This window comes from Barbus barbus (genome assembly GCF_936440315.1).
Source record: "Barbus barbus genome assembly, chromosome: 12".
Classification (NCBI taxonomy): domain Eukaryota; kingdom Metazoa; phylum Chordata; class Actinopteri; order Cypriniformes; family Cyprinidae; genus Barbus; species Barbus barbus.
Window position 1 is genome coordinate 18,974,367 of NC_136740.1, and position 26,989 is coordinate 19,001,355.

The following is a 26,989-nucleotide window of genomic DNA, read 5'->3' on the forward strand; positions in this document are numbered from 1 at the left end:
CTCCAGACTCTGGGACCTTAATTTCCAAATGAAATGCAAAATTGACTTTCATCTGAAAAGAGGACTTTGGACCACTGAGCAACAGTCCAGTTCTTTTTCTCCACAGCCCAGGTAAGACGCTTCTGACGTTGTCTCTAGTTCAGAAGTGGCTTGGTAGCCCTTTTCCTGAAGACTTCTGAGCGTGATGACTCTTGATGCATTGACTCCAGCTTCAATTCACTCCTTGTGAAGCTCTCACAAGTGTTTGAATCAGCTTTGCTTGACAGTATTCTCAAACTTGCGGTCATCCCTGTTGCTTGTGCACCTTTTCCTACCCAAATTCTTCCTTCCAGTCAACTTTGCATTTAATATGCTTTGATACAGCACTCTGTGAACAGCTTCACCTTTCAGTAATGACCCTCTATGACTTACCCTCTTTGTGGAGGGCGTCAATGTTCGTCTTCTGGATCATTGCCAAGTCAGCAGTCTTCTCCATTATTGTGGTTTCAAGGAACAAGAGATACCCTGAATTTATACTGTAGGGATGGTCATTAATTGAAACTCAAATGTAAATATTCTAATATTTTGAAATGTTTTACTTTACATGCAATGAATCTAAAATATATGAAAGTTTCACTTTTTGAAATAACAAGAAAAAATGAACTTTTTCACGACATTCAAATTTATTGAGATGCACTTGTGTATATATATATATATATATATATACAGATATATTTTACATCTTGTTGCATTTACCAAATATATACAGAATAATATAAAAATTAATTAATTTTAAGATTAATTACTAAATAAAAAATAATCACTATATTCAAATATATAGCCTATTATTGCAGTTTTTGAAAATATGAGTAATTGAAAAAATGTATTGTGGTTAATTAATATTTTCTGTGAATGGAAAGTTTGTAAAACAAGCTTTGTCATAATTACAGCAGAAATAACAGAGGATTGTGTTGGACAATGAAAGGCCTTCAAATCCAAAAGGTTAACAGCCGTTGTTGTGAGGTAATTGACAGTACTGGACAAGAGATGGCGGTCTAATCCTTCTTTCTGTAGGACAGACCAGCGCCATATGTTACTGGCACTGAAATGGTTAAACTGTTGGAGTTGACGCGCTTTCTGTCGCTGTTTCGAGTCGAGTTAAGGGAAAACAGCGGCAACACGGAGATGCTGAGTGGAGGGGTTTTCTAGTCGCCCATCGGTGTTCAATGACATGAGCAGATTTGCTAAAACACCAGGTTATGGCAGGGAACCTCAGCTGCAACGAGTCTCAAGATACTCCCGCCGCCGCATAGAAAAGCTGCATTGTTGAGCAAGATCCGTGAGCAGCAATAATGCGAGGCGCGGACAGCAGCAGCAGGTCTGCCGTGATTGTGCTCTGTCTGCTGGGATGCGATTTATGGACGGCGGCCGCTAAAACGCTGCAGGAGAACAGCGATGCCAAAGGTACGAGACACCCACGAATACATCGCTCCTGTGTAGGTTTATAACGATCTTAATAGAGATTTGGAGGCTTTGCTTTGACTTTTTGGATGGCATTCCCTGTGCTAACTGTTAGCAACCTTAGCATATAATAACGCAAAGTGTGTAACGGCCATAACGCGAAGACATGTCTCATCAATTAAATAGTTTTTAATGTAATATTATTTTAACAACGCAAAATTTGTTAAATGTTCTTAGTTCGACTGATCTGGTGTTTTGTAACTCAAGCCATCTGTTTGCAATCGGATCTCATTTTTGTGATGCCTGTCGTCGCAACAAGCATCACTGCAGCTTCACATGAACCGAGAGGCGCGTATATCATTTTCTGGAGGTGAGACCAAGTTTTTCTCAATGTTTTTGAGGCTCGTTTGTTTCCAACTTTGATAGAACATTCCCATATTTATCTGATGCATCTTACAGTAGTTGAGGAATCTACTACGTTTTTATAAACTGTAAAAATGAATGTTAAATATAAATACAAAGAAATGCTGCTGTCACAACCGGCCCCATTATTTTCATTTTGTGCATGAATTGATTAAAAACAAAATAGAATATATATCATTTTTATTCTAATAATATATGTCCATGTATTCAAGAGCTACTCTCCTCTGGTCATTCGTGATTTTTATTCTTTTTTTTTTTCTTTCTTTTTTTTTTTACATGCAAATCGTTTATATAATGTTTATCATAGTAGAACTTGCTGCTTTAGATGATAACATTTCTGTAATTTAGCACCCAATTAACATGTTATTAGACGTATACTTTCTTACCTCAAAATTTTCTTTTTCTTTCTCTAAGTCCTTTATATATTTTTAAAAGGCTTAGAAACTGAGAAGCTTAAAGAAATGAAGCTTTTGTTTATTTCTAAGATCTTTCTGAAATCTTAATGGATTTTGTTTATTTATGTCGTGCCCCGTGATGGTTTTATTATGAGATTATTTCAGGCTTCTGACTATTTCTGTCTGTTTTAGTCTAAATGAGCTCGCTAATGCAATATTAAGTGTCTGTGCATTAAGACGTCAATGTGCCGGCGAGGAAGGAAATTGAAAAGTCGTTTTCATATCACTAATTTACATTTGACATTTACATAATCCCGATATCGCGTTGAATAATTTTCGGTGAAGCACGGGTGTCAGGTTGTAAGAACCTGCTTAAATTATATGGTTGGCAAAGCTCACCTTGACAGCAGATTGATTTAGCAGCTCATAGACTGCCAGTTTGGTGAAATCCTCCCTGTCTGAGTTTATAATGTGAGGAATCCCCTTAAACCCCCTCCTCTCTCCTGATGGAGTGTCCTCCTCCCCCTCCGTCTCCTGCTGATGAGCAGCGGCAGCACAGATGGGTCTGCTGCTGTCTCTTCTTTAGGACAGTAGACTGGCACATTGAATGCTTTGAGCATGCAAAATAGGGCTTTCCTGCCTTTTGTCCGGGCTGTGCCACTTCCTCACCTCTGGGATCTGAAAAAGGAATGCTGTGTGTGAGGCCTTGTATAGTCAGGCCTGGAGTGAGTTTGCCAAGCAGCTTTTAATCTGATAGGCTGTATTTTTTTTTTTCTGTTCACTTCATTGGAATGTAGTTTATGCAAAGCTTTGGATTTAGTTGCTATAAATGAGTTCTATTTTTAGGCTCAAGTTATGTTTAAATAAGTTATACCTTTGTCAGATGATTGTTGTTTATATTAATAATAATGCTGCGTAATATTGGGAATCTCGGATGACTTGAAGAGTGATAAGTGCCTGGTTTTTCTAATAAAACCAAATTTAATGTAATCTCTATTTGCTTTTTATATGCAAGTCTTTGTTTTTATGGGCTAATCTTTATTATTTGTTGCTGCCATTTAACAGGTTCTTATTTTGAAAGAAAGGGAATGATCTATCTTTATAAACAAGTTTAGAGTCATTTGGAGTTTTTGAACTTTATATATTATTTAACTTCATATTTTATTTCATTTTTACTGACAGACATCAGTAATATACTGTTTAACAAAGTGGTGCAATATACTGTACATAATATACACACTACTGTTCAAAAGTTTAAAGTTGGTAAGATTTGTTTTTTTCTATAAATGCTTCTATTCAGCAGATATGAAATAAATTGATCAAAGGTAATAGTAAAGATATTTATAATGTTACAAACAATTTCAGTTTCAAATATATGCTGTAAGTTCTTTTGAACTTACTATTCAACATTGGTAATGATAAGAAATGTTTCTTGAACACCAAAAAGCATTAAAATGATTTCTGAAGGATCATGTGACACTGAAGACTGGAGTAATGATGCTGAAAATTCAGCTTTGCCATCACAGGAATAAATTACATTTTAAAATATGTTCAAAAAGAAAACTGTTTTTAAATAATAATAATATTTCACAATATTACAGTTTACTGTATTTTTGATCAAATAAATGCAGCCTTGGTGAGCATAGGAGATTCTCTTTTTTTACATTTGAAAATCTTACAAGCAATACAAGCATCTTTGTTACCACCCAAAGCTAGTCAGTATGCCTTGTGCTTCTTAATAATGATTTTTGCTGAGGTTATGCATAACATTGTTTAACACGATGCAATGCGTCTAGCGAAGGAAAGAGTCCAGGATAAGAGCTTTAATTGAAAACAAACTGCATAGCTGGAAATGAGTTTGCTTTGCAGTGATGTTTAAAGCGTTCACTCAGATAATAATATTCTCGCTGCTTATACAAATAACAAGTACATACTGCAAACAACATTTTTTTTTATTGTAATGACCTCCATATTGTCTCATGTTGCTTATGCCAACAGTCAGATATTTACTGTAAGCAGTTGCTTGTTGTCGCACACACACCCAAAAACAGAGACTAAATGGACTCCTTAATAGTTTCCTGCTATAATGCACAGGGGCTTAGAACAATGGGTCTTAAGAAATCAGCTATGCTTTAGAGCTTGAGAGACTCAAAGGCCGATAAAGAGAATAAGTCTGGTGTTTCCCACTTGTTAATTATCAGTTTTCTGTGGGATAGTCTCTGGATTTTGGATGTTGCTTGTTACAGTGCAGAAATGGAAGGATGTATCTGCTTGTTTGCCAGCTAGCATTTCAAAGCATTTTAAGCACACGGGAGAACCCTGTTGTGCTTAATTTTTTATGTGGTCATGTTTTCACCGAACACTCTGACATTTTCTCATCTCTGATTACCAAAACCAGACTGTCTCCCATGGGCAAGCCGGTCAGGCAACTCTTTCTCTTAACTCAAAAGCATTACCTTACAAACAGAGATAGTGGACTCTTATATCACTCCAAATGTGCCTTGTTAATCGCTATCTTAAAGAGGCTTGGAGAGTTTTACATCTCATATCTCTCATAAATGCAAAGACTAAAAGTACTGAAATAGCGGCTTGATTTAGGTGTGCTTGTGTTAATAGCACCAGGCCTGTTTTCTGAACCGTGTGTCTTTATTTGAGAAAGTTGTGAGTTGAGTAGGGTTATGCTTGATTAGTAACACCTTCGTAAGTCATTAAACAGCCCTCAAAGCAAACTTTCTTGTCCACTGTTGACGTAAGCGTGTGTTTATAACAGTTTCAATAGCATTGTTTTAGCTGTGAAGGTGTTTGAAGGAAAGGTAAAAGAAAAAAAATAATCTGAAGGAAATGCTTTTAGATCTGATTAGAATTTTATGGGCTGAATGGTCTGTTTTTGTGCCTGTGAAACATGATAATCCTCCAGACAACAGCAGTCTTTTAACTTTAAGCAGAGCCTGGATGTACTGAATGAGCGTGGAACTGTCTCATTCACACACACATGGCCTGTGTGTCTCCTTTTAGAGGGAGAGAGAGAGACAGCCAGTCTGCTGCACATCTGGAGAAGTCATTTTCCACAAAACTGAAGACAAGCTTGTTTTATGTTTTAGAATGTGTAAAACTAAATATGAAATGTATTAGTTTTGCTTTTAGACATGTGAAATAATCATTAAGAAGCATTCAAGAAGAGTAAGATTACATTAATATTTAAATAACGTTCTTTGGAGCTGTTCTTTGCCAATATAGAACAAGTTGTTCTTTAGTGGGATGGTCCCTGTAATGGGAAACAAATTTCTCAATGGAGAAGCCATGTTCATAAGCTCTAGATAATCAAGCTTTCTTTGTTGTGACAGAGGAAATTGCTACTTACTCTTGTTAACGTAAAAAGGTTGAAAATGAGTTTTATTGCATTAGATGAATGACTTTATCATACAAATACTGAGCCCACAGTTTTGATTAATTACTAGTGCTAAAAAAAATGACTGATGGTCTTATGGAACTAAAATGTTTTGAAAATAAGACCCTCTCTGAGGATTGTGGTTAGGGTTTGGTTATTTGACTTTCTTTCTAATGTTACGTTTCTTTCTCAATATTATTGTCAGTTGACTGTAATTTTGAAAAGGCAGTAGGTACCTGTTAGCCTGACCAAATTGTGGCCTATGAAGGTACCAAATGAGAGTTTGGTTGAATTTGGTGCGAAAGGTTTCCATAAGATAACTCTTTTTAAACATACGTTATAATTATGCTTTTGCACTCAACCCCCAACATACAGTTTTGAATGAGAGCTTTCCACAAGCTTTTGTAGATAGTTTCATCATTTGAGAGTATATTGGCAAATATATTGAATATATTATTTTTTTAAGTGAGCAGTGTTATCGTTTTAAACTGTTTTGCTTCTTATTTTGTTTAAACTTGCTTATTTTAATCATTTTTATCAATAAAAACGCTCAACATCAATTCATCATCATAGGTTTCAATGCTCTGCCCAATATTTATATTATGGATGTGCATGTATTTGTGCTAAATAAATGCAGTGTTGTTTTTAGAATACATAATCTCATAAATAATATACAAGAAATTGAAAAAGGTCTGAAATATCCTTCTTGACTATGTCTCCCTTTCTCTGTCTCTCTCCCACATAAACCAACTCTTGCACACTTTAACCCTGTATAACCTTGACAGTACTGTTCTTTGTTTTTTCTCAGATTAATCAATAATATGGTTTCCTGAGGCGTTCTTAAGGTTTAGAATCCAGCGTATTGACTGATTGCTCTCTTCATTACTGCTCGCTGACTCTGCTCTTGGGGTTAATGATGCCTATTGTCTATGGCATATAGACATGGGTTTGGTATTAAATGTCTTTTTGATGTCTAGTCATGGTTTATGTCTCTACACTAACATTTTTATGTTGAGTAAATTAAAGTCATAGTTTTAGACCATTTATTTAGACTATTAGAGTAGGAGCTATGCCTACATTCCCTCTCTTTGCCTCTGCCTCTTTCTGTCCTCCACTGCAATGCAGCATCCTGAATGGCGTGTATGCACACACACTCTTACATAAACACATCCATACTTATCATGGCCAGAAAAGCTATATCATCCCTTATTATTCACGGCTGTAGTTACATGCATGCATATCCTGTAGACTTTTGTTCTATGTTATGTTGGCCGAGTTTATGATGTTCTGTTCCTTCAGGAGATCCTTGACACAGAAATATAACAGTAATAAAGCCTATTGGATTAGACCTATAAGCTTATGCTTTAAGTCTGCAGACAATGGGCAATTGTACCACTGGGTTCATATCATATGACTTTTGCCAGGGAGAGAAAACACAAGTAGAATCTTAATGTCAAAATGCAATTTGGAATTACTGCATAAAGTTAGCTTGAAGTGTTTAAAGAATCATAAATTTAATCTGAATTCGTGCGGTAGCTTTGTGTGAGGAGCAAACCAAAGATTAAGTTATTTACTGACTGCATTAAAGGGATAGTTAAAAAAAAGAAAAATGTTGTCATTAATTACTCACCCTCATGTTATTCCAAACCCGCAAAAGCTTCATTTGCCTTCAGAACATAAATTAAGATATTTTTGATGAAATCTGAGAGCTGTCTGACCCTGCATAGACAGCAACGCAACTGAGACGTTCAAGGCCCAGAAAGGTAGTAAGGACATCGTTAAACTAGTCCATGTGGCATCAGTGGTTCAACCGCAATGTTATGAAACTACGAGAAAACTTTTTGTAGAAAAAAAACAAAAAAGAGCAAAGACAACAAAAATAATGACTTTATTTAACAATTTCTTCTTTTCCGTGTCTATCGTGAAAACATGCCCTGAGCAATTTCAGGCCAAAAGGTGACCGGACAGCACTCCCATGTATAGTTGCTTGAACATTTACAGTACATCTCATTTATGATGTAATTTTCAGGTTGTGACCTGCCAACCAGCTGCTGTCAGTATGAACAATGCATAAGAGCTGACTGCACATGCAGTGAAGTGGTTTAATGACGTTATATGGGACCCATGCTGGCAAAATGAGTGTAAATGCACACGGGCTATTTTGAGCTACAGGCAAAAAATAAAAATAAATAAATAAAAAGTGAAAAATGTTGATTTTAGTCTAATTTGAGGTTTTCACCAAAATTTGTTCATTAAGCCCTCCTTTAGCTATCCCAATGCTCCAAATAGTAATTAAACATCTAAAAGTATCTTTAATTGTATATTTTCTCCGCACGCGATCTCGATAAATACACAGAATTACAGTTGGCTATTTCAGTATCCACGCAAACATAATCTGTTCTGTCCTAAGTGAACGCTCGGGGAACTGATGGGGAAAAACATCTGATGTGTAACTTCATATGATTCCTGCTTTACAGTAGGCCGTCTGTCTCAATGTTATCTATCAATAAAAGAAAAGAGGGAATCACTCGTAGCACTTCATTGAACTGCTTTTGTCGTTTTAATAATCAATTTATTTGTAAGGAACACACTGAAGTGATTTTTACATTTGATAATTAGTTTTTCGTAGGCTTTTGAATGCTTTTGTTTAGATGTAAAATGATAAAGGTAATTATAGGCTACTGTTGTTGTTTTTTTGTCTTTTTTTGCATCTGTTCTTATTTATAAAAGGAAAAATTAAATAAAAAACAGCTATATTGTGATTATTAATATAGTAGGCTAATTCTTAAAAGAAAAGAACTGGAGGAAAACTTTAATCTTTCTCATAATCAACCTTGCTGAATCTACATCGACTTTAAACGGGTGTAGCAGTCATTTTTTGTCCGATTCCAAAAAATCATACATCATTTTGAATGTCTTTTTAATGAAGAAGATAAAAATAACTAATTTTTCAAATTTGCTCGACTTGTTTTGTCAGCACAGGTCACATTATTCTCGGGAGGAAGAACGTGTGGAGGCGCTAAATCACAACAACGCATGTGGGATGTTTTCAGATGGTATGGCAAGTGTAAACACGTGAATCGGACATGGGTCACAATTGAAAGAACGTGTAAACGGACAGCCAAAAATATATATAGGCAACAAATTGGAATTGAGCATCAAGACCTGCAGTGTAAACGAGGCTATAGATTCAAAGAGGGAGCCAGCCGTCCACAGCATGTGTGTATCATTCGGAGCGGAGGAGGGAGAGGGGAATTCCCAGAGAGAGCAGATAGAAAGGAGCTGAGCTTCGGACAGTCCTGTAATGAAACCATGAATAACCCTTTGGAAAACACTGACAAATAAGCTTGATCCTGGTAGGTTAAAAGTTAACTGGAGGTTTCCTGAGACCAAAAACCTTTTCACATGCACACAAGCTGTCTTTGTTTTACTCGCTGGAATGATCTTATGCAGAATTCTCATGTGGCATCTGAATCGCACTTACTAAATCAAGCTTCATGATGGTGGGACCCTCTCACAATTTATTCATATAATTGTGCTTTGGTTTGCTTGTTTAAGTTAAAACAGCTGGTCTTTTATTCGATCATTGATCTGATCCCTCAGTCCTGAAATTCCCTTTTTGATTTTTTGTTTTTTCCTCCAGAATGTACTGAATCTTGGACTTCCCCAGATTTTAACTAGATATAGCCCAGTAAATTATGTAATATATATAAATATATATTATTAATACATAGAATATTTTATTAATAATACTATTATATAATTATAATCTTTACTAAATACAATTTAACATTTACCGGGCTATATCTAGTTAAAATCTGGGGAAGTCAAAGAGTCAAAAACAAATCAATGTCTCAAAAAGGGAATTTCAGGATAATATATATTATTATTATCATTATTATTAATATATTTATATACTTTTATTTATTATTATATATATATATATATATATATATATATATATATATATATATATATAATAAATAAAAGTATATAAATATATTATTAATAATAATATATATTATCCTGAAATTCCCTTTTTTATATATATATATATATATATAATGTATGTATGTGTGTGTGTGTGTGTGTGTGTGTGTGTTTCTACCTTGTTGAAATGTATAGCAAAATTATAATATAATATTTGTGGCTGTTACTAAGTATTTAGAACTTATATTCATATTTAGAATTGGAAGAAAGTGTAAAATTACATATAATGCATAGGCCTAATTTGTACTATAATTAGCTTTATATTTAAAAAAAACAAGTCTACAATATGTCCTCATTAAGATAAAAAATGTGTGTGTACTTGTTTGGGAAAGAATGTTACAAAAGGAGCATTAGAAGAGAAAGGTTCAGGAACAGGAGAAGATATGGGTATTAGAGCGACTGTTATGGAGCTTACTCTGCGTGAAAAGATGGAGAGAGAGTAAAGTGTGCAGGATGAGTGAAGACGTCGGACGGCTTTATTGTCTCTGTGCGGCTCAACAATTCCCAGTAGAGCTTGAGGCAAAGGAAAATTCTTACTATTCATCGCGGTGCTATTTTTCAAGTCAAATATTTACCTAGTGTTGGATGACTGTGTTCCCTTCAGATTGCCGGATAACATTTCAAAAGCTGCTTACAGTAAACACAGCAAAGAGTGCTGCGATGACACTGCCTGCACCTGTGCTTGAAAAAAAGACCACAGGTGGCTGCTTATTGTATGTGCTTTTTAGTTATCATTTTTATAAGTAAAATTGTTAATTGAAATAAGTGTACTAAGTATTGTTCTCCATACAAGTTAAGTTTCAAAGCTAAAGGAATCAATAGTGCTGTTCACAAACATGGTGATAAACGCACACAGAATGAAAACATATTGAAATCGCATGACCAGCTGAATTCTACACATTTATCATGCTAGAAAGTATCAGACACTTTTGTTTGCAGTATGAATGAATTATGCTTGACAGAACCACCGTAGTGACCATAAAAACATGTGAAACAAAGACGAATGCACATTTAAGTACCTAAAGCAGCTGCCTTCTGTCCAGTCAGTCACTGACTAAACATGCTGTGTTTTGTGTTTGAAGGCTTCTCCTAAGGAAACTGGTTTCAGAAAGGCTTACAAGACACCATGTCTAATTATCTCACACAAATTCAGCTGAGCTCTAAAGATAACCAAGTGAAATTGTCATTATTCTGCTTAGTAGAAATTCAATCAGATATTTAAAACAATGCACATGTGTGAACAAATGAATTGCATTTGAGATTTTTATTCTTTGCACCAACTTGGATCAATGTTATATAAATAAAACACTCTGTCTGTGGTGACTTTTTAATTGGTGCAAGCCTCTTGTGTTATGTATACATTTTGCAAATTGTTCTGTATGACTAACGTCCTGATTGGTCTGTGGTTGTATGTCCTTCCAAATCTCTCAGTGCTGCAGGGATCATTCTGTAACCTCCTCACCCCTCTGTGAATCTCTCTCCACTGAGAGATCAATAATCCTCCCTCTCTCTGACACACATGTCCTCTGTGAGTGAACCGCTGCGGCTGCACTTTCATTGAGCTGAAAGGGCAAAAATGGCAGCCTGTGAGCGTGAAATCAGCATGTTCAGAAAAATGATTCAAACCTGACCGATTTTTCTCTTATGTTCACTAAGGCAACATAAATTTGATCAAAAACAGTAAAAACTACTAAAACTTTTCAGAGGCCATTACTCTAGTCTTCAGTGTCACATGATCCTCCAAAAATCATTCTGATCATATCAATGTTGAAAAAGCCTATTTGAGTACCACAGTCCATTATACATGTTTTGATGTTTTAATTACAGTAATTTACATCAAGTTTCTTTATTAATGACCGCTAAGCTATGTATTTGTCTGGTGTTACTGACGACCTTTGCTTAGTTTAACCATGAACTATATCATTCCAGTTATTTTTTTGTCTTGCATAAGAGAGTTACTCGAATCAGTTTTTCACATATCTTTTGTTTTCTTGTTTGGTCAGTAGCCATGTAATAAGCAGGATAACATGCAATCAGCCAGTCGTTATTGCAAAATATACTCCTTCAGGGTGATTCAAGATGTGATCGCCTTGTCAGGCATTGTTATAATAAGCGGCTGACTATACCTGATCCTTTATTTAGCGTGTATTAATCCGAGCTCTGTCGGTTCTCAGGGTTTGCATACAGTTTGTGCTCTTTAGGTGGGGTCAGTGCCTGGCTGTACACACAGCTGTCAGCCTTTCACTGATGAATCACTGGGGAGGGAAGTGACCTGATGTTAGCAGCATTTAAACTTGTGTGTGTGCATGTGCGTCAGTGTTTTAGACCGTTTTCCTTTGGCTTTCTGGCGGATTTCAAAAGCACACATGTTGGTAGGTTAGGCTGTGTTTTTACACTAACTCTAGCAAGTGTAAGATTTGTATTAAAATGCATTAATAAATGGCTCCTAAAGGTCTTGACACTGAAATTAGTACATTTATGTAAATATGTGATACATAAGTGTTATCACTTGGCAATTCAAGTGTGGTAATGTTTGCAATTTGTTTTCTGTCTGGTGGAATTTTTTTGTTTTGTTTTTTTGCTTTAGTTTTTCCTCATTGTTTGAGTGTTTGTTTTTTTGGTGGAAAAGTGATTATTGCAGGAAATGAACATTTATATGTTTGTTAAACTGAATAAATCCCTTTAAGTTTTTTGTTGTTTTCCCTGGTCAGACGTTGCATTTCAAGCCCATCTTTTACAATGTAAACGCAAACAAACATGCAAAATAAGCCGAGTAATAGAATTTAGAATCCCACTATAGCAGCATTCACTTTCATTTGTCTGTCTACCCAAGAACTTTTTCTTTTCTTTGATTGGTTCATGTGGAGCAGGTCAGAGGAATGTATCACTACATGAAAAGGAAGTGTGTTTCTGCAGTGGCTTCCTAAAGCAGCCAAAGGTTCCTAGAGGAAGGAAAAGCAGCCCATTGTTTTCAGCAGTTATTTCCATTGGCCGATGCAAAGGATGTGGAGGGGGGTTATATCTGTGTTATCTCAAAGTGCTCTTTGAGGATTTTTATGTAAACAGCCAAGGCAACCTGAAGAACATTTTTCAATGTCAACATTAGGGTGCACTTTATATAATTAAAGAGGGTCACACGTAATACAATTACTCATTTTTATTGGCTGTTCCTGATGGTCGTTTCTGCCTGGCTCATATGTGCACTAATTGCATCTTGTCTTACATAAAGCATAACCTCAATAAATTGTAAGTCTAAACTAAAGGTTTTTAATTAATTTCAATTATTCATTGCTTCACAATTTCTTCTGTCTTTAGAGTGGTAAATCATGAGGGGGAAGGGCTAAAAGACTCCAATGTTGAATGACAAAACCTTCTAAAACTCATACACTAGACAGTTGAGTACATGGTATAAGTGCAAAGTGTATAGAATGTGACTCTGTCATACTGACGTTATTGTTTGTTTCTACAGAAGTGGCTCTGAAGGTTCACCTGAGTGACGCTAGCACTCATCAGCCTCTCGCTGGTGTCACCGTGGAGATCTTCACTAACCACACTCCTGTTGCCTCGGATATCTCTGGTGCCGATGGCAATGCCTACATCAGGTTCCCTTATCGCCTTGGCGACCTTCTTGTAGTGACAGCAACCAAGCGTGGCTACGTACCCAACTCCATTCCATGGCAGCCAAACAGGCTTCCCGGTAATGACTTCATATCGGATAATTAATTCTACATGCTCATTAGCTCTGTTTTACATTGAGATTACCTTTCCTGTCATCTGATATGTCTCAATCTCAAAATCAAAATGCATTTTTCATGCTGTACTTTAAATGTTGCAATGCCTGAATTCAACCTAGTAGCCTTATTATTGCCTAGTAGCATTTAAAACAATTGTTTTTAGTGTTTTCTTTATTACAAAAAAAACTAAAAACTGTGTTTATTTATTATTACATTTTTTGTTGTTTAAATAGTAAAAACATGGATGTTACCTTTTTTTCTGTTCAACTAAACAGAGCCAGTAAATGTTGAAAAATCTGACTTTTTTTTTTCCCCACTGTGTCTTTAAAGTCTTGTTTCTTTGCTTTGATGATCGTGTTAATGGGATGAATTACTTCTACTTTAACTCCTGGTGACTTGACACATCCTTTGGGTCAATTTAAAGAGGATCTGGGGCAGGAAATGAAAACTAGAGTGGAGCAGGAATGCAGAAAGCTGTTAGAAAGAAATAGATTGTTCCATTACAGTTAATGAGATTAACCTACTAACTAGTTGGAGACACGAGAATGTGCCTAAATACCTAAACATAGCACAATCACGCAGATGTCTCAGGGCACTGAGATTTGTTTAGTAACACTTTGTGGAGTGAATAGACATTGGGATGTTATGGACGTGATTCTGAGCATGCAGCCCAGGCTGTGACTCATCTTCCTAATTATCAGTTTGTTTGTGTGTCTGTGTGTTTTAAAGTCTTCTCATCTCTCAGTCTGGATCTGCTTCCTGAGAGGGCTGCTACTCTGATGGTGTATGATGACGTGGTGCAGATTGTCTCTGGACATCAAGGTAAGAGTTACGTGTGTCTGTGTGTGTGTTTCAACAGGTTATTATGCTGCTTTTTGTTCTGTAAGTCTTGACATTGTGAACCTAACTCAGTTACATTTATTTATTGTTATGGGTTGTACACTTGTTACTCCCTCATAGATGCAAAATAAATAGTTAAAAAATTTGTTTAATATTGAATAGTTTGTTTAATAGTTTTATATTTATTTATTTGTTTTCTTTTTTATTTTAGATTATAAGATTAGAAGAACATGGGTTAAAAGTATTCATCATTTTATGTGCTGAACTCTGTAATGAACCTTTAATCGTGAGCACTTTTGTTCACACATGACAACGCACATACACACCACCTCACTAGGGAGTGAAGGAGTGTGCTAATGAACTACCTGTAATAGAGGAGAAACGTGAAGGTGAGGGTGTGTCTGAAGTCAACGGCCCGAAAAATCCCTAGTTGTGTCTGTGTGTTAGCATCAATCTTATATTGTCACATTATTGTGTATGTAAATACTAAATAATAATCAGTATTTTGTCTTGAAGGAAAAAACACTTTGTTAGATAATAAAGAGTTTAAACCAAACTAAGTGGGATTTATGTATAATACAAGAAAAACTTCAGTCAATAAGACTTTTTGTAATACTCTTTTCAGCACTGATTCATTATATTAATTCAAAATGACTAGAAAGAATTGACAAAATAAATAGAAAGATTTCTGAAGGATCATGTAACATTGAATACTGTAGTAAAACCTGGAGTAATTTTTATAACGCCAAAGAGAAGGACACTGCAGGATTTGTGAATCTAGGATAAAAGCTGAAAAATGATCCTAAACCAGTGATAACATTTCCGTTTAAGGGACCATATTTCCCCCTTTAAATTTATTTCCAGAGACATATATACGCAAATTCTTTAACCTTATTAAATGTATGCATCATTTTCCACACTTGATTGGTAAAATATAGCAAAACACAAAATTAGTTTTTTAATGGTAGCATATATTCTCTGCAAGGTCTAAGCTGATTCCTGAACTGGACAATATTGATTTGCTTAAGTAAATCTGTATTGTTTTAAGGATATTTGGACATTTTTACTGGAAAAGAAGACAAATAGTGATGAAGAAAATGACTTTTTCCATTGAATTGTTTGGGTAACTGTGTCACGTGGCAAGTGTAATGAGAATCATTCTGTACTGATGTCCACGTGGCTCATGCGACTTCATTCTAATTAAAGCTTTCTGTGTGAGTGTGATACCAAACTGAAATGAGAGGCTGTACACACACACAAACACAAGAATGAGAAGAATTCACTTCAAACCAATCTTTCACATTCCTCCTTTTTTGTCTTCTCCTGTTACTCACATGTACTCTTTTCTTCTTAGCTTACACTGTTTTCTTTTGCTCTTCCTCCTAGCAACCTCCTTCTTTTGCTAACCTGTCCCTCGGTGTGTGTGATATGTCGAGAGAGAAGCATGTTTATAGGTCTCAGAGGAACACTAACACTGCACTCTCATTCAGAGCGTCGCCCCAGTCCTGTCCCCTAAAAACACTCAATCACCACACGCTTATAACAAAAGCAGAGGACACTGACAGACATACAGAGCCTCGGACACATGGCTGAAACACTCACACACGTGCCACAGATCTGCTATTGTGATCCTCCACTTGGGGATGTTTATCTCACACTTTCACCTATCGCTCAGAGGTCCCATCTCTGTCCACCAAAGCATTTTCAAACAAAACACATCTCATTTTTCATCAAATGTGTGTGATGTGCATAAAAAGCAATTCTGAAGAGAAGGGTATAGTGCAAAAAAAAAAAAATCAAAGTGAGAAAGCAATAATTGTTTTCATGGTGATCAATAATGGATTTATGGTCGATTAAATTTTTTTTTAATTCTACCTTATTTTGTATAAATAAAATGAAAAATAAAGCACTAAACACTGAAATGAATTGTTTTAAATAATATAAGTAAATTTAGTCATCATAATATTATAATGTACAGTATGAAATATGGATATTCATTTTGAGATTTGCTAAAGATTTCATTTAACGCTGTTATTAAATTAATGCAGATTTTAAAAGCAACTGTGTTAGATGGCAAAGGTATAATGTGATCATGCACAATTAAATATCAGTATTAATATTTATCAGTATATCAATTTAACAGTAGAAATGTTTAAAACTCTGATATCGGCTAATAACCAATGTTTTACTTGTACATAAACAATTACCTTTTTTTTTCAATCGAATTGAAATTTTTTTTTTTTTTTTTTTAAGAAATAACTATTTTATTCAGAAATTATTCATTACATTGTGACAGTAAAAACATGTATTATGTTACATTTCTTAAAACATGGATCATGATTCTATTTCTAAACTATTATAACTTTTGTAACTTTCTATTCATCAAAGATTCCTGGAAAAAATGTATCACCATTTCCACAAAAATATTAAGCAGCACAACTATTTTAAACCTGGATAATAATAAGAAATGTTTCTTAAGCACCTGTGATTCAGCTTTTCCATCACAGCAATAAATTACATTTTACAATATATTAAAAAGACAGCTATTTTAAACCAGAAATTGTTTTACGAACCACAAACTATTGAACAGTAGTTTACTGTGCACCCCTAGTACTGAGGGTCTTGCTTTGGGAGTTATGTTAGTGTAGTGGGGTACTAAGGACCATGTGGGCTATAGCTTAGTCTCATGTCTATGGTATGTAAGATATGCCACAATGGAAACATAATGACCTCATCGGTCTCAAGAGACGCACTCTGCAATACCAGCACTCCATCAGCTACTGATTCATTCCATTTAGAAGGAGAGAGAGATGAAAGAATGGAGTTGCATGTATTATGTCATGGATATCAGATCATTAACCTAATGTATGCTCATTTCTGCATTCTTATTTTGTTGTGTATGTGTGTGCATTTACATCTGTAGGTTCAAAGCTGCAGCCATGGGTGCAGTTCCAGAGAAGAGCATTGATTCTTCCTTCTAATGCAACCTACAACAACCTGACCGCCTTCCTCACAGTGAGCAGTTCAACACAAGACACGCAGTACTTCCCCTACCTGCAGGGGCTTCATCCCAACTATACAGGTAACACATCAGAGAGCTAGGAAGACTAGGGTTGGCATCACATCCGATTTTAGAGGTCAATACCAGTGAAAATCAACATATGATATGCCATTGATTGAATATTGACAAAAATGACATATTCAATTTGCATTAAATATTTAAACATGTTAAATATTTAATTAGCATCAAAACGTTTAAATGGGGAATGCTACTTTTATTTTAATCTTAAAGTTATTTTTACTCTGAATTGAGTAGTACTGCTTTCAGAATAACAGCTTTTTAAAAGAATGTTCTTCAGCTCTGAATAATTAATTGTTAAACCATTACAGAACAAGTTTTGTCATCCATAATGATGATTTATGCTGCAAACGTGAGTTCACCCTAAAATTGATGGAAATTATTTTCTGCTGTAGTCGTGATTATAATGGATGGCTTGTCATGTCTGTCTGATACTATTTTAGATGACTTATTATCAGTATTTAATATAGGTCATCAAGTAACATCAAGTATGGATCCAACACAGAAGTGGAAAAAATGTCCTTAAAGTCAAACACTGAAATGTATTAACATTACAATAAAATGCATAGATCAAATGATTAACTTCTTTCTGCAAAGATGCATTAAATTGATCAAAATTAACAGTAAAGATAATGTTACAAAAGATTTCCATTTAAAAAATAAAAAACAAATCTTTTGAGCGCTCTTTTCAAAAAAACAAATCTGAAAAAAAATGTATCGCACTTTCTACAAAAATGTTAAGCAGCACAACTGTTTTCAACAATGAAGATCATATCAAATTTTCCTAAGCAGCAAAGCATATTAGAATGATTTCTGAAGGATGATATGACAATGAAGACTGGAGAAATGATGCTGAAAATTCAGCTTTGCCATCACAGGAATAAATTACATTTTAAAATACATGAGAATAGAAAACGATTATTTACGATTGCAATAGTATTTCACAGTGTTACTCTTTTTACTGTATTTGTATTCAAAGAACTGCTGTCTTGGTGAGCATAAGAGAGACTTGTTTCAAAAACAATAAAACAATCTTATCGCCTTACAGCTAGTGTCTATAGGATATTCTTTATTTCTGTCTTTTTTTCTCACCCTGTTTATATCTTTTATGCATACTGTTTCTCTGTTAGGCGTTGATCGAAAGTTCGAGTTGACTCCTATAGCTGCTATCAGTGTTCATCTTTTGGGAAGCGATGGGGCGGAGCTTCATGTCAGTGAGCCAATCAGTGTGAGCGTTCCTCTTCCTGCAAACAGTGGCTTGAAAGAGAATGATCACATCCCCGCCTGGAGGTTTGACCCTAAACTGGGTGAGTTTATAACACACATTCATCTTTATAGTAGATGAGTTGTTAAAGCATTCCTGTTTACAGCTTCTGTGAAAGTATATCACATGAACTGTAACTAACAAATCACAAATAAAGGGTTATGCAATGAATTGTTACATCAGAGGTGCTGAAGGTGTTTCCTGCCCGAGTTTGTATGTGAGGTTGTGATCTCTTCAAAGCCTTTAGATTTCCTGTCTTCCTGTTTCTGAGGCGGATAAGTCCAAAGGAAGTGTTCAAACCTGAGCTGGGTGGGAATGTTATTGGATGGTTTTGGAATCTTTCTAAAGGAATTTTGATGGACCCATTTCCCGACTCTCCATGTCTAAACATGTCTAAAGTCTTAACTAGCTAAGTAAAGAGACGTCCTGTAAAGTTGCTGCTTTTTACTGTAATTTATTTTTGAGATTATACAGATTTCCATGATGAAAAGGGAAATTGTTCAGTAGGCAAATACTCATAATCAAATATTCAAATAATAGACAAACACAATAAATCTGTTCCAAATCAAATCCAAGTCACAAGGTGCTTTCACACTGTGGCTTTCATTTCTAATCCCAGACTGAGGTGTAATTCACACTCAAAATGCTTTGAATTTTTAACAGAATTAGTTACGGATAACCAGCGACACTGTATTTCCCTTATACTTGATAATCTGGAGTCGCTTTTTGGCTTTTCTGTTGTTTTGAAGACTCATTTGGTGTATCTGCTGCCTTGTTTTTGGCTTAAGTGTGAAGTAACACTGGAACAGTCGTCTCCTGATGCTTTAATTGTTTGGAGCACTTTGTCTCTGTGAGCATATACAGAATTTGTCCCACCATGATCTGACAGACGAAGGTCTTTACCTCATAGATCTGAACTCTGAATATTCCATAATTTCCCAGTGGTACGATAATCATTGCTGTAATTGCAGCCCAGAGCCAATCTTGTAATTTCTTCACTTTAGACTAAATTGACACAGTATTCTCAAAAACAGCACATTCATTTAAAAAAAAAACCTTTTTTACACTTTCTTTGTCTTGCAAAAACTGTCTGGGTCACATGAGGGGATCTTATACAATAAGTCTTTTGAAACATCCTTTGTTGATTTGTTAATTTAAAAAAATATGTAGTTGTGTACATCCCTAAACATATCCACATTTAGTATGCATTTCAGTGGACATTTGGTGTATTTCGGAGTTTAGACACATGTAAAAATATCATGAAACTAGACATTTAACCTGTATATACATGTCTGTGGCTTTAAAGCTGAGGTTTAAAGCCACATTCAGAGTCCTCTGGCGGGTAACGCTGACTGTTTGACCACTGGTGTGATTTATGATGCGTTCAACAAATCTGGAGGCATTGCCGCAGAAGCCTGAGACTCAGTTGAGCTCGCTCACACTCCTGCAGCAGGCTGGAAGAGTCCAGTGTTTTATGCGAGAGGCAGGAAGACGAGCAGAGGTGGAGCAGAATATGTGCATACCGGATCTTCAGTGAGTTCTTCCACTCTGTAAGCTCTGATATGTTGTGTTTTGAATGTCGGTTCAGCCAACCTATAAGCTGATAATTATTTTCATGTTGTTGCTGATAGCCAATAAATGGCTGATATTAAAATTAAGATTATTTATAGTATTTTTTCTGAAGAAAAAAAAAGTCTAAAAACTAACATGTATTCATGTTTAATGCTAAAAGTGAATTTAGGCATGACAACATGATAATGGACAGTATTAAAAATGGATATTGATTATGAGATTGGCTGAAAATTACATTTAACAGTGTTATTAAATTATTAGTGATCAAACAAGCATTAGATGATGGAAAAGGTTCTCTAAATGTAAAAATAGGGGAAATGAGCATGAATATATATCTAAATCGGATCGTGTAGAAGGACAGGAGAGAGACAGAATGTAGGATGAAGTACTAAGGGAAACCCATTTCAGAATTCAGAACTTCTCTGGACTGCTCCGTTATCACTGTTGTCCCTAGAAGCCTCTCATAAACAGCAGAGAACGAGGTGGAAAACAGCAGCCAGTGCTAACTCGATTTCCTCTCTTAGAGTACAGAGATGTAAGCTGCTTTGTTGTCTGCAGTGCACTGTGACACGTGGATAAAGACTAGACTGAAAAGCCCCTGGCATCACGCAGCATTTAAATTACACTTTTCCTCCCTTTTTCTTTTTTTTTTTTTCTTTTTTAATAAGAGCACTGCAATGAAAAATTGTCAGAGACTGCAGCATGGTAAACAAAGTCACCTGGTTTGATATTTGTGTCTGTTAGCTGCTTTTAAATGCTCACATTTAACACATTTTGTGCTCACTGAGCATCTGAAGCCAATGTAATTGTGTGTGTGTGTGTGTAAAATAAATGTATATGTGTGTGTGCATGTGTGCTGCTGAAAATTCAGCTTTGCCATCACAAAAATAAATTACATTTTAAAAATATATTAAAATGGAAAACAGTTATTTGAATTGTAATAATATTTCATAATATTACTATTTTACTGAATATTTGATCAAATCGATGCAGCCTTGTTGAATATAAGAGACATCATTAAAACATTATTCATCTTACTGACCCCATGCTTTTAAACGATAATGTATGCAAATGTAAAGCTATATAGTGGTTTGCTACTGTACTCTGGATGTTTTGCGGTTAACTGAATGCAATGGATACTGGATCGAAGGCAATTCATTCGTGTAAAAACATTGTGAAACATCAACTGGCAAAAACACCTTATGTAATGTTTAACACAAAGCAGTTCAAACAAAACTTTCTTTGCTTGGAAGATTGGTATATTATAGAGTTATGCATGTGACTGTATTGTAAGCGTGTGGGAAGATGTCTAGTGATATTCCTGTGCACAAACAGTCACGTGTGGATGGAGATAATTGTGTGCAAACAATGCTGAATCATTCTTCAGCCTCTCTCTTCTGTATGTGCACGTCAGCATTTGCTTATCTGAACGATGTAGTCACCAGTGCTGTGTGTGATTGCTTGTCTGGCACAGATCAGATCAATAGAAGCTCTGGTGCTCATGGAGAAAAAGCAGAAATATTATAACCTTACAACAACAAATGCTGAATTCCCTCTCATTATGATTGTCTACACTATACTATTTTATTGTTCTTCCTTGCCTACATTATTTTTCTTTTCTTTTCTTAGTCCTCCACAATCATTCCATCAACATACACTGCCACCAAGTGGCAACAAATGACCCCATCCTCAAATGTGTACCATTTATATATCTTGGTAAATTTAACATGTGCATTCATTTCACATGGTAAATGTAGTTAAAACTCTTGGAAATGGAAATACTTTTTGAAATACTATTTGAAATGTTCACCTTAATTGGGAATGCATGGCAACCCAGATTCAGATCCTGATAGAAGCACTACCTGAGGTTTGTGTGGTGTGTGTTGGCATGGCTTTAATCCCTGTCTGACCCTGTAAACAATTGGCAAAGCATCCAGACAGAATAATGCAGTAGAAAGTCTAATGAATGCACTGTAAGTGATCAATAGAGAAAGCTGATAGGATGTCCATACAGTGTGAGTGTTTTGAGTGTTATTTGCACTGCCTGGTCTCAACGCTCGACTCGGTTGTGAAATGACTGACTATCTGTAATGTACATTTACAGGTAGAGTAACAAACAATTGTTTATTATATTTAAAGTATTATTAAAATATTTTAAATATAACAAGTACAAATGTATTTAAAATATATTTTTAATAGAAACATGAAATATTTTAAATAATGTATGTATGTGTTTTGTGTGTCTGTGCAGGGGCCTGGTTGAAGAGCAGTCTGGGATACGTCCAGAGAGAGGGGAAACAGTTAACTCTCACATATATTGCCCCTCAGCTTGGCTATTGGGTCGCAGCCATGTCTCCCATAAACACAGGTAACACTCATCAATTTCTGGGCATTTTTCTATTTCTCTATTTTGTTTAGATGACTCTGCATTCTTTGACCCTTTTATTTGGCCATTAATGGAGAGAGGAGCCCGACGGGCAGACATGCAAGTGCTTTGTGGCAGACTGAGTTATTGACTTCTGTAGTTGTTTGCACATTCACTGTGCTATTCATATCCACCAGCTGAGAGAATAAAGTCATTATGTGTGGGGATTTTAGTTCGACATGAAAATGATGTTTATACAAAATCTTTCCTGTTGAAAAGTGTTATTGATGGATGCTGTAAATTGGAGGTCAGGGGGACAGTGAAAATGTGAATAGTGTGAAGTGAACACCTAAACTGCTAAACACCACTATGTATTTTTTGCTGTAGGTCCAGTGGTGGCAAAGGACATTAGCACTTATCACACAGTCTTCCTGCTGGCCATACTAGGAGGCATGGCCCTGATACTGCTCTTCCTGCTCTGTCTGCTGCTCTACTATTGCAGGTGTGTCTTTTTTTTATGTCAAAGGAAGTACAAAGTCTCTTAAAAACAGTATGTATTTACTGTTAAAAATATAACATAGATACATACATACAGATATGACGTTAGTTATCCCCTAGTGCTTATGAGAGCATGTTTCTGTGCTTTCAGGAGGAAGTGTGCCCGCTTGCGACCTGCCCACAGGAAGTTCACTCCATCCTCCGCTTTAGATGCCTCTAAACGAGACCAGGCTACTTCCATGTCCCACCTGAACCTCATCAGTGAGACTCACCTAGACCACAATGGGGCAGAGCCAGACATGCACACACCTATGCTTAAACCCACCCCCTACGACTCCTCCACCAATGAGCTTGCAGCTTCGCACAACGAGCTCCGTAGCCGAGGATCCAACCACTACAAACACTCAGTAGAGATATTTCCCCTCAAATCGGCTTGTTCAAACAGTCCTTCTCAGGGTTATGATTCCCTGGCGGGACGTGGAGAGTACCGGCGGAGCTATACGTCCATTACGACTTCATCCGTCCACCCCCTCCACATGTCCATCTCGTCCTCCTCCCCCCATCCGTTGCATCACACCTCCTCTGCAGGACGACTGTCTTCGGAGAGTAAATCAAGCTTGCGTGATAACCGTCTCTCTCCTGTTTCAGTCGCATGCACAAGTCCTGTCGGATCCCCAGAGCGGGAGCAAGGAATCGAGCGGCGGCCAGCCGACCACATGCTGTCCCGCTCCGTAGACCATCTGGAGCGTCCCGCCCCACTTCCCCGCCCTGGAGCCCTGCTCTGCTGCACCTCCGAATTGCAAGTCAACCATGGGGAAGAAACCTACCGCAAAGCTCGTCCCACCCTCGTCATCCCCGCCCACTACATGCGACTTCCAGGGACGCACCCTCTGTCAGGCCAAGCGCTGCTTTTGCAGTCGGATGAACAGAGTGAATTGGAAAGCATTCAGGCGGAACTCAGTGCGTGCCATCAGCCCCAAGGCCAAGTCCCGCACCCGTGGGGCAAAGGAGAGCAGGAAGGAGGGACACAAGGGACGGGGGACGACCGAGGCGGAGGAGTTGAGGAGTGGACATTGCAGACGGCTGCTCTTTCTGCTGATCTCTCCATCCCCAACTCGCTCAGCCAAGCAGGCCTGGATGTGGTGCAGATGAACGGAGAAGATCAGCTTCTGGCCGAGAAGACTTTGATGGAGCTCCGGGGAGGAAAGCCACTCCCTCACCCCAGAGCTTGGTTCGTGTCACTGGACGGCCGCTCCAATGCGCACATCCGCCATTCCTACATCGACCTGCAGAGGGCAGGATGCAACAGCAGTTGTGTAAGCAACGACGCCAGTCTGGACTCTGGGGTTGACATGAGCGACGTCACACCAGGGCGGCGTGTTCGTGATAAAGTCAGGGTTAAAACTGAAGCTAAGGCTCAGCCTGCGGTGCCAGTGGTCGAATATACACCACTAGTTTTTGTAGAGGACTCGAATGCTAATGCGGAGAGCAGCGGTAGCCCGACACCAGTCTGCAGCCCTGAAGAACACTCTCAAGGGGTTTTTTTGCAGGAAAAAGAGAGGGAAGAGGAAGACGAAGGGACCCCACCTGAGCTTCCTTCTCCACCTCCTCTCCCTGAGCCTGTGGTTGAAATGGTGGAGGAGACAGGGACAGATAGCGATGTTTTCAGGACTGAGGAAACTCAAATGCACATGGGCAGCAGCCGGCCAGACAACCTGGTCGTCCCTGATGATGGCGGTGAAGACGAGAACAAGAAGAGTCCGTGGCAGAAACGAGAGGAGCGACCACTACTGGCCTTTAACCTAAAATGACACGACACGAAGGACAGTTTACCAAAAAAATGAAAATTCTGTCATCGTTTACTCATCCTCATGTTGTCCCATGCCTGAATGACTTTATTCTGTGGGACACAAATGGAAATGTCTTTTTGCACATGCAGTCAGTGGGGTTCAAAACTTTCATTGTATGGACAAAATCAGTTGGAGCCACCTTCAAAATATCATGCTATCTCTTGCAGAACATAAAAGACGTCATACAGGTTTGAAATGCCTTGAGGGTGACTAAATGCTGACAGAAGTCATATTTGGTGAACTGTCCCTTTAAGTGCTTCCCCTGTGGTCCCTAGCTGGACTGTTGAATGGAGTTGCCTTATGAGCGCAGGTCTGTGCGTGGCTGTTTGCCTGAGACAGTGAAAGCCAAGAAAGCCATAGCACAAATGAATATTGGAGCAGATCTGCCTCACAACTGAATGAGGAACTGAAGTTTTCAAGCAAAACAAAAACAAAAATCCACCATTAAATACCAACAATCTAATGCACAACTGCTATGGCTTTCCAGACATACACTTTGAGCAAAAAATATCGCAAGCCATTGTATTGAAGGTGAAATGTTGTTTAAGCTTTATGAGATGCTGCTGTTTTTGAGCAATATGACATCAAATGGCAACATATGTACGCTGCAACTGCAACTACACCACTAAGTGTTTCCCAGCACTGATTTTTGAACATTTTATGAGAGGACCGGTGTCTTCCGCATCTTAATGGGTAAAAAAAAACAGGCAAAACCACTATAATGGGATAAATCACACTAATTTTTAATTTTATTGTTATCATGCATTCATGAATAGAATACAGCTGAAGCTTTGTGAAACCAAATAAGTTTACATAATGCACCATTTGTTCTTGTTAATCAGTCATTTTGGCTGTGTCGAGCACAGATTTTCAAATGTGCATTTCTTTTGACCTTAGGATTACAGTAGGACTTTTGACAACATTGCTTCAGAGCAGCAGACCCACCTGTTGAAGAAAAAAACACTATGCATTGCTTTAAACTGAAGGATCATGTAGCTTTAGATGTCTCTCTCTTTTTTTTTTTTTTACCACTGTATTTTAATTTGTTGTTTTATGATTTTTTTGGTTTGAACTTGTCTTAGCATGTGAGTGATGTGGACGGCACATTCAGATGAGGGCTGGATTTCAACCGCACTCACTCACATAAACACAAACAGCCACCAGCTTTTCTCTCCCAAACTCTTGTTTTTTGTCTTAAGTGCCTTTCTAGTGATCATTTATATTCATCATTAGATTTACTTTTCCTCTCCACCATTATCAGTTTGTGTCATATGATGATATTAATGTTTTTCCACAATATATTGACTCCATGTGGCATTACCCCCTTTGATCTCATTGTATGTGTTTTAATGTTGTCTGAATATGCAGTGGGGTCCAAAAGGCTGAAACCACACTATAAACATCTGAGATTTAGAATCTATTTCAAGAATTTGACAGAATTGAAATAGTTGATATCAAATAAACATTTATGATTTGATTTAGGTGACTGATAAAATATGCAACTCAAGTGCTGCTGTCATTAAATCAAAAAGGGAACATACCATATTTTTTTCCACTGAAAGTTTGCTCAAATTATTATACTGAAAAAAAATTGCATTACATTTTTTTTTATTACTCTTAATTTTTTGGTTTGTTTGTTTTAAAAAAATAGTTTTGTTCAATCATTCTTATTAGTAGTCTCAGACTTTTGAAACCCCCTGTATGTTCAGTGCATTTTATGATTCTGGTCTATTCTTTTGCCTTGTATGTATGTATGTATGTACATATTCATTCACCCAGTTGTTTATGCTTGTGTGAGTGTGTGTCTGCTCTCTGCTGTAGACATACTATGCAGTGTGTGTATGTACTGATGTAGGACTGAAAGTGACGTATTATTATTTGAAAGATGTTGAAAGTCTGGCTTGTTGCCAGGGTAACCACTTTGCAAGAAACCTTGTGTCATTCAGCTCTTCGCCAATCTACTTTGAATGTCTGGACTGGTTGCTTGTAATATAATTCAGACCTATTATCCCAATAAAGCCAAAAACCCTGATCACCACTAGTTGAAAATTATTTTTCAACATATCCAATGCTGAAAACAATCAAATCATAAACCCAAGAACCATCAGGTTCACTTTATGCTGAATCAGATGTGACCAATCTCAATCTCAG

General features: G+C 36.9%; 1 protein-coding gene across 2 annotated transcripts; it reads left to right on the forward strand.

The window, feature by feature from the left end:
* The first annotated feature begins 1,077 nt into the window (after positions 1 to 1,077).
* On the forward strand, positions 1,078 to 26,875 carry LOC306878445 (protein FAM171A1-like). Of its 2 annotated transcripts, XM_079430802.1 has the most exons (9): positions 1,122 to 1,443; positions 1,678 to 1,810; positions 13,106 to 13,333; positions 14,100 to 14,192; positions 17,134 to 17,292; positions 18,420 to 18,596; positions 22,377 to 22,493; positions 22,878 to 22,992; positions 23,140 to 26,875. In XM_079430802.1, the coding sequence occupies exons 2-9, from the start codon at positions 1,777 to 1,779 to the stop codon at positions 24,797 to 24,799; spliced, it is 2,583 nt and encodes an 860-aa protein (XP_079286928.1). In that variant the 5' UTR covers positions 1,122 to 1,443; positions 1,678 to 1,776; the 3' UTR covers positions 24,800 to 26,875. The 2 variants fall into 2 exon arrangements, with proteins under 2 accessions (XP_079286927.1, XP_079286928.1); XM_079430801.1 differs by lacking the exon at positions 1,678 to 1,810 and having other exon boundaries at positions 1,078 to 1,443.
* The last annotated feature ends 114 nt before the right edge of the window (positions 26,876 to 26,989 follow it).

Coding starts and splice junctions, on each gene's coding strand:
- LOC306878445 (XM_079430801.1), top strand. CDS start 1,332: ATGCGAGGCGCGGACAGCAGCAGCAGGTCTGCCGTGATTGTGCTCTGT. Junction 14,193..17,133: donor GATTGTCTCTGGACATCAAG/GTAAGAGTTACG, acceptor TTACATCTGTAG/GTTCAAAGCTGCAGCCATGG. Junction 22,993..23,139: donor CTGCTGCTCTACTATTGCAG/GTGTGTCTTTTT, acceptor CTGTGCTTTCAG/GAGGAAGTGTGCCCGCTTGC.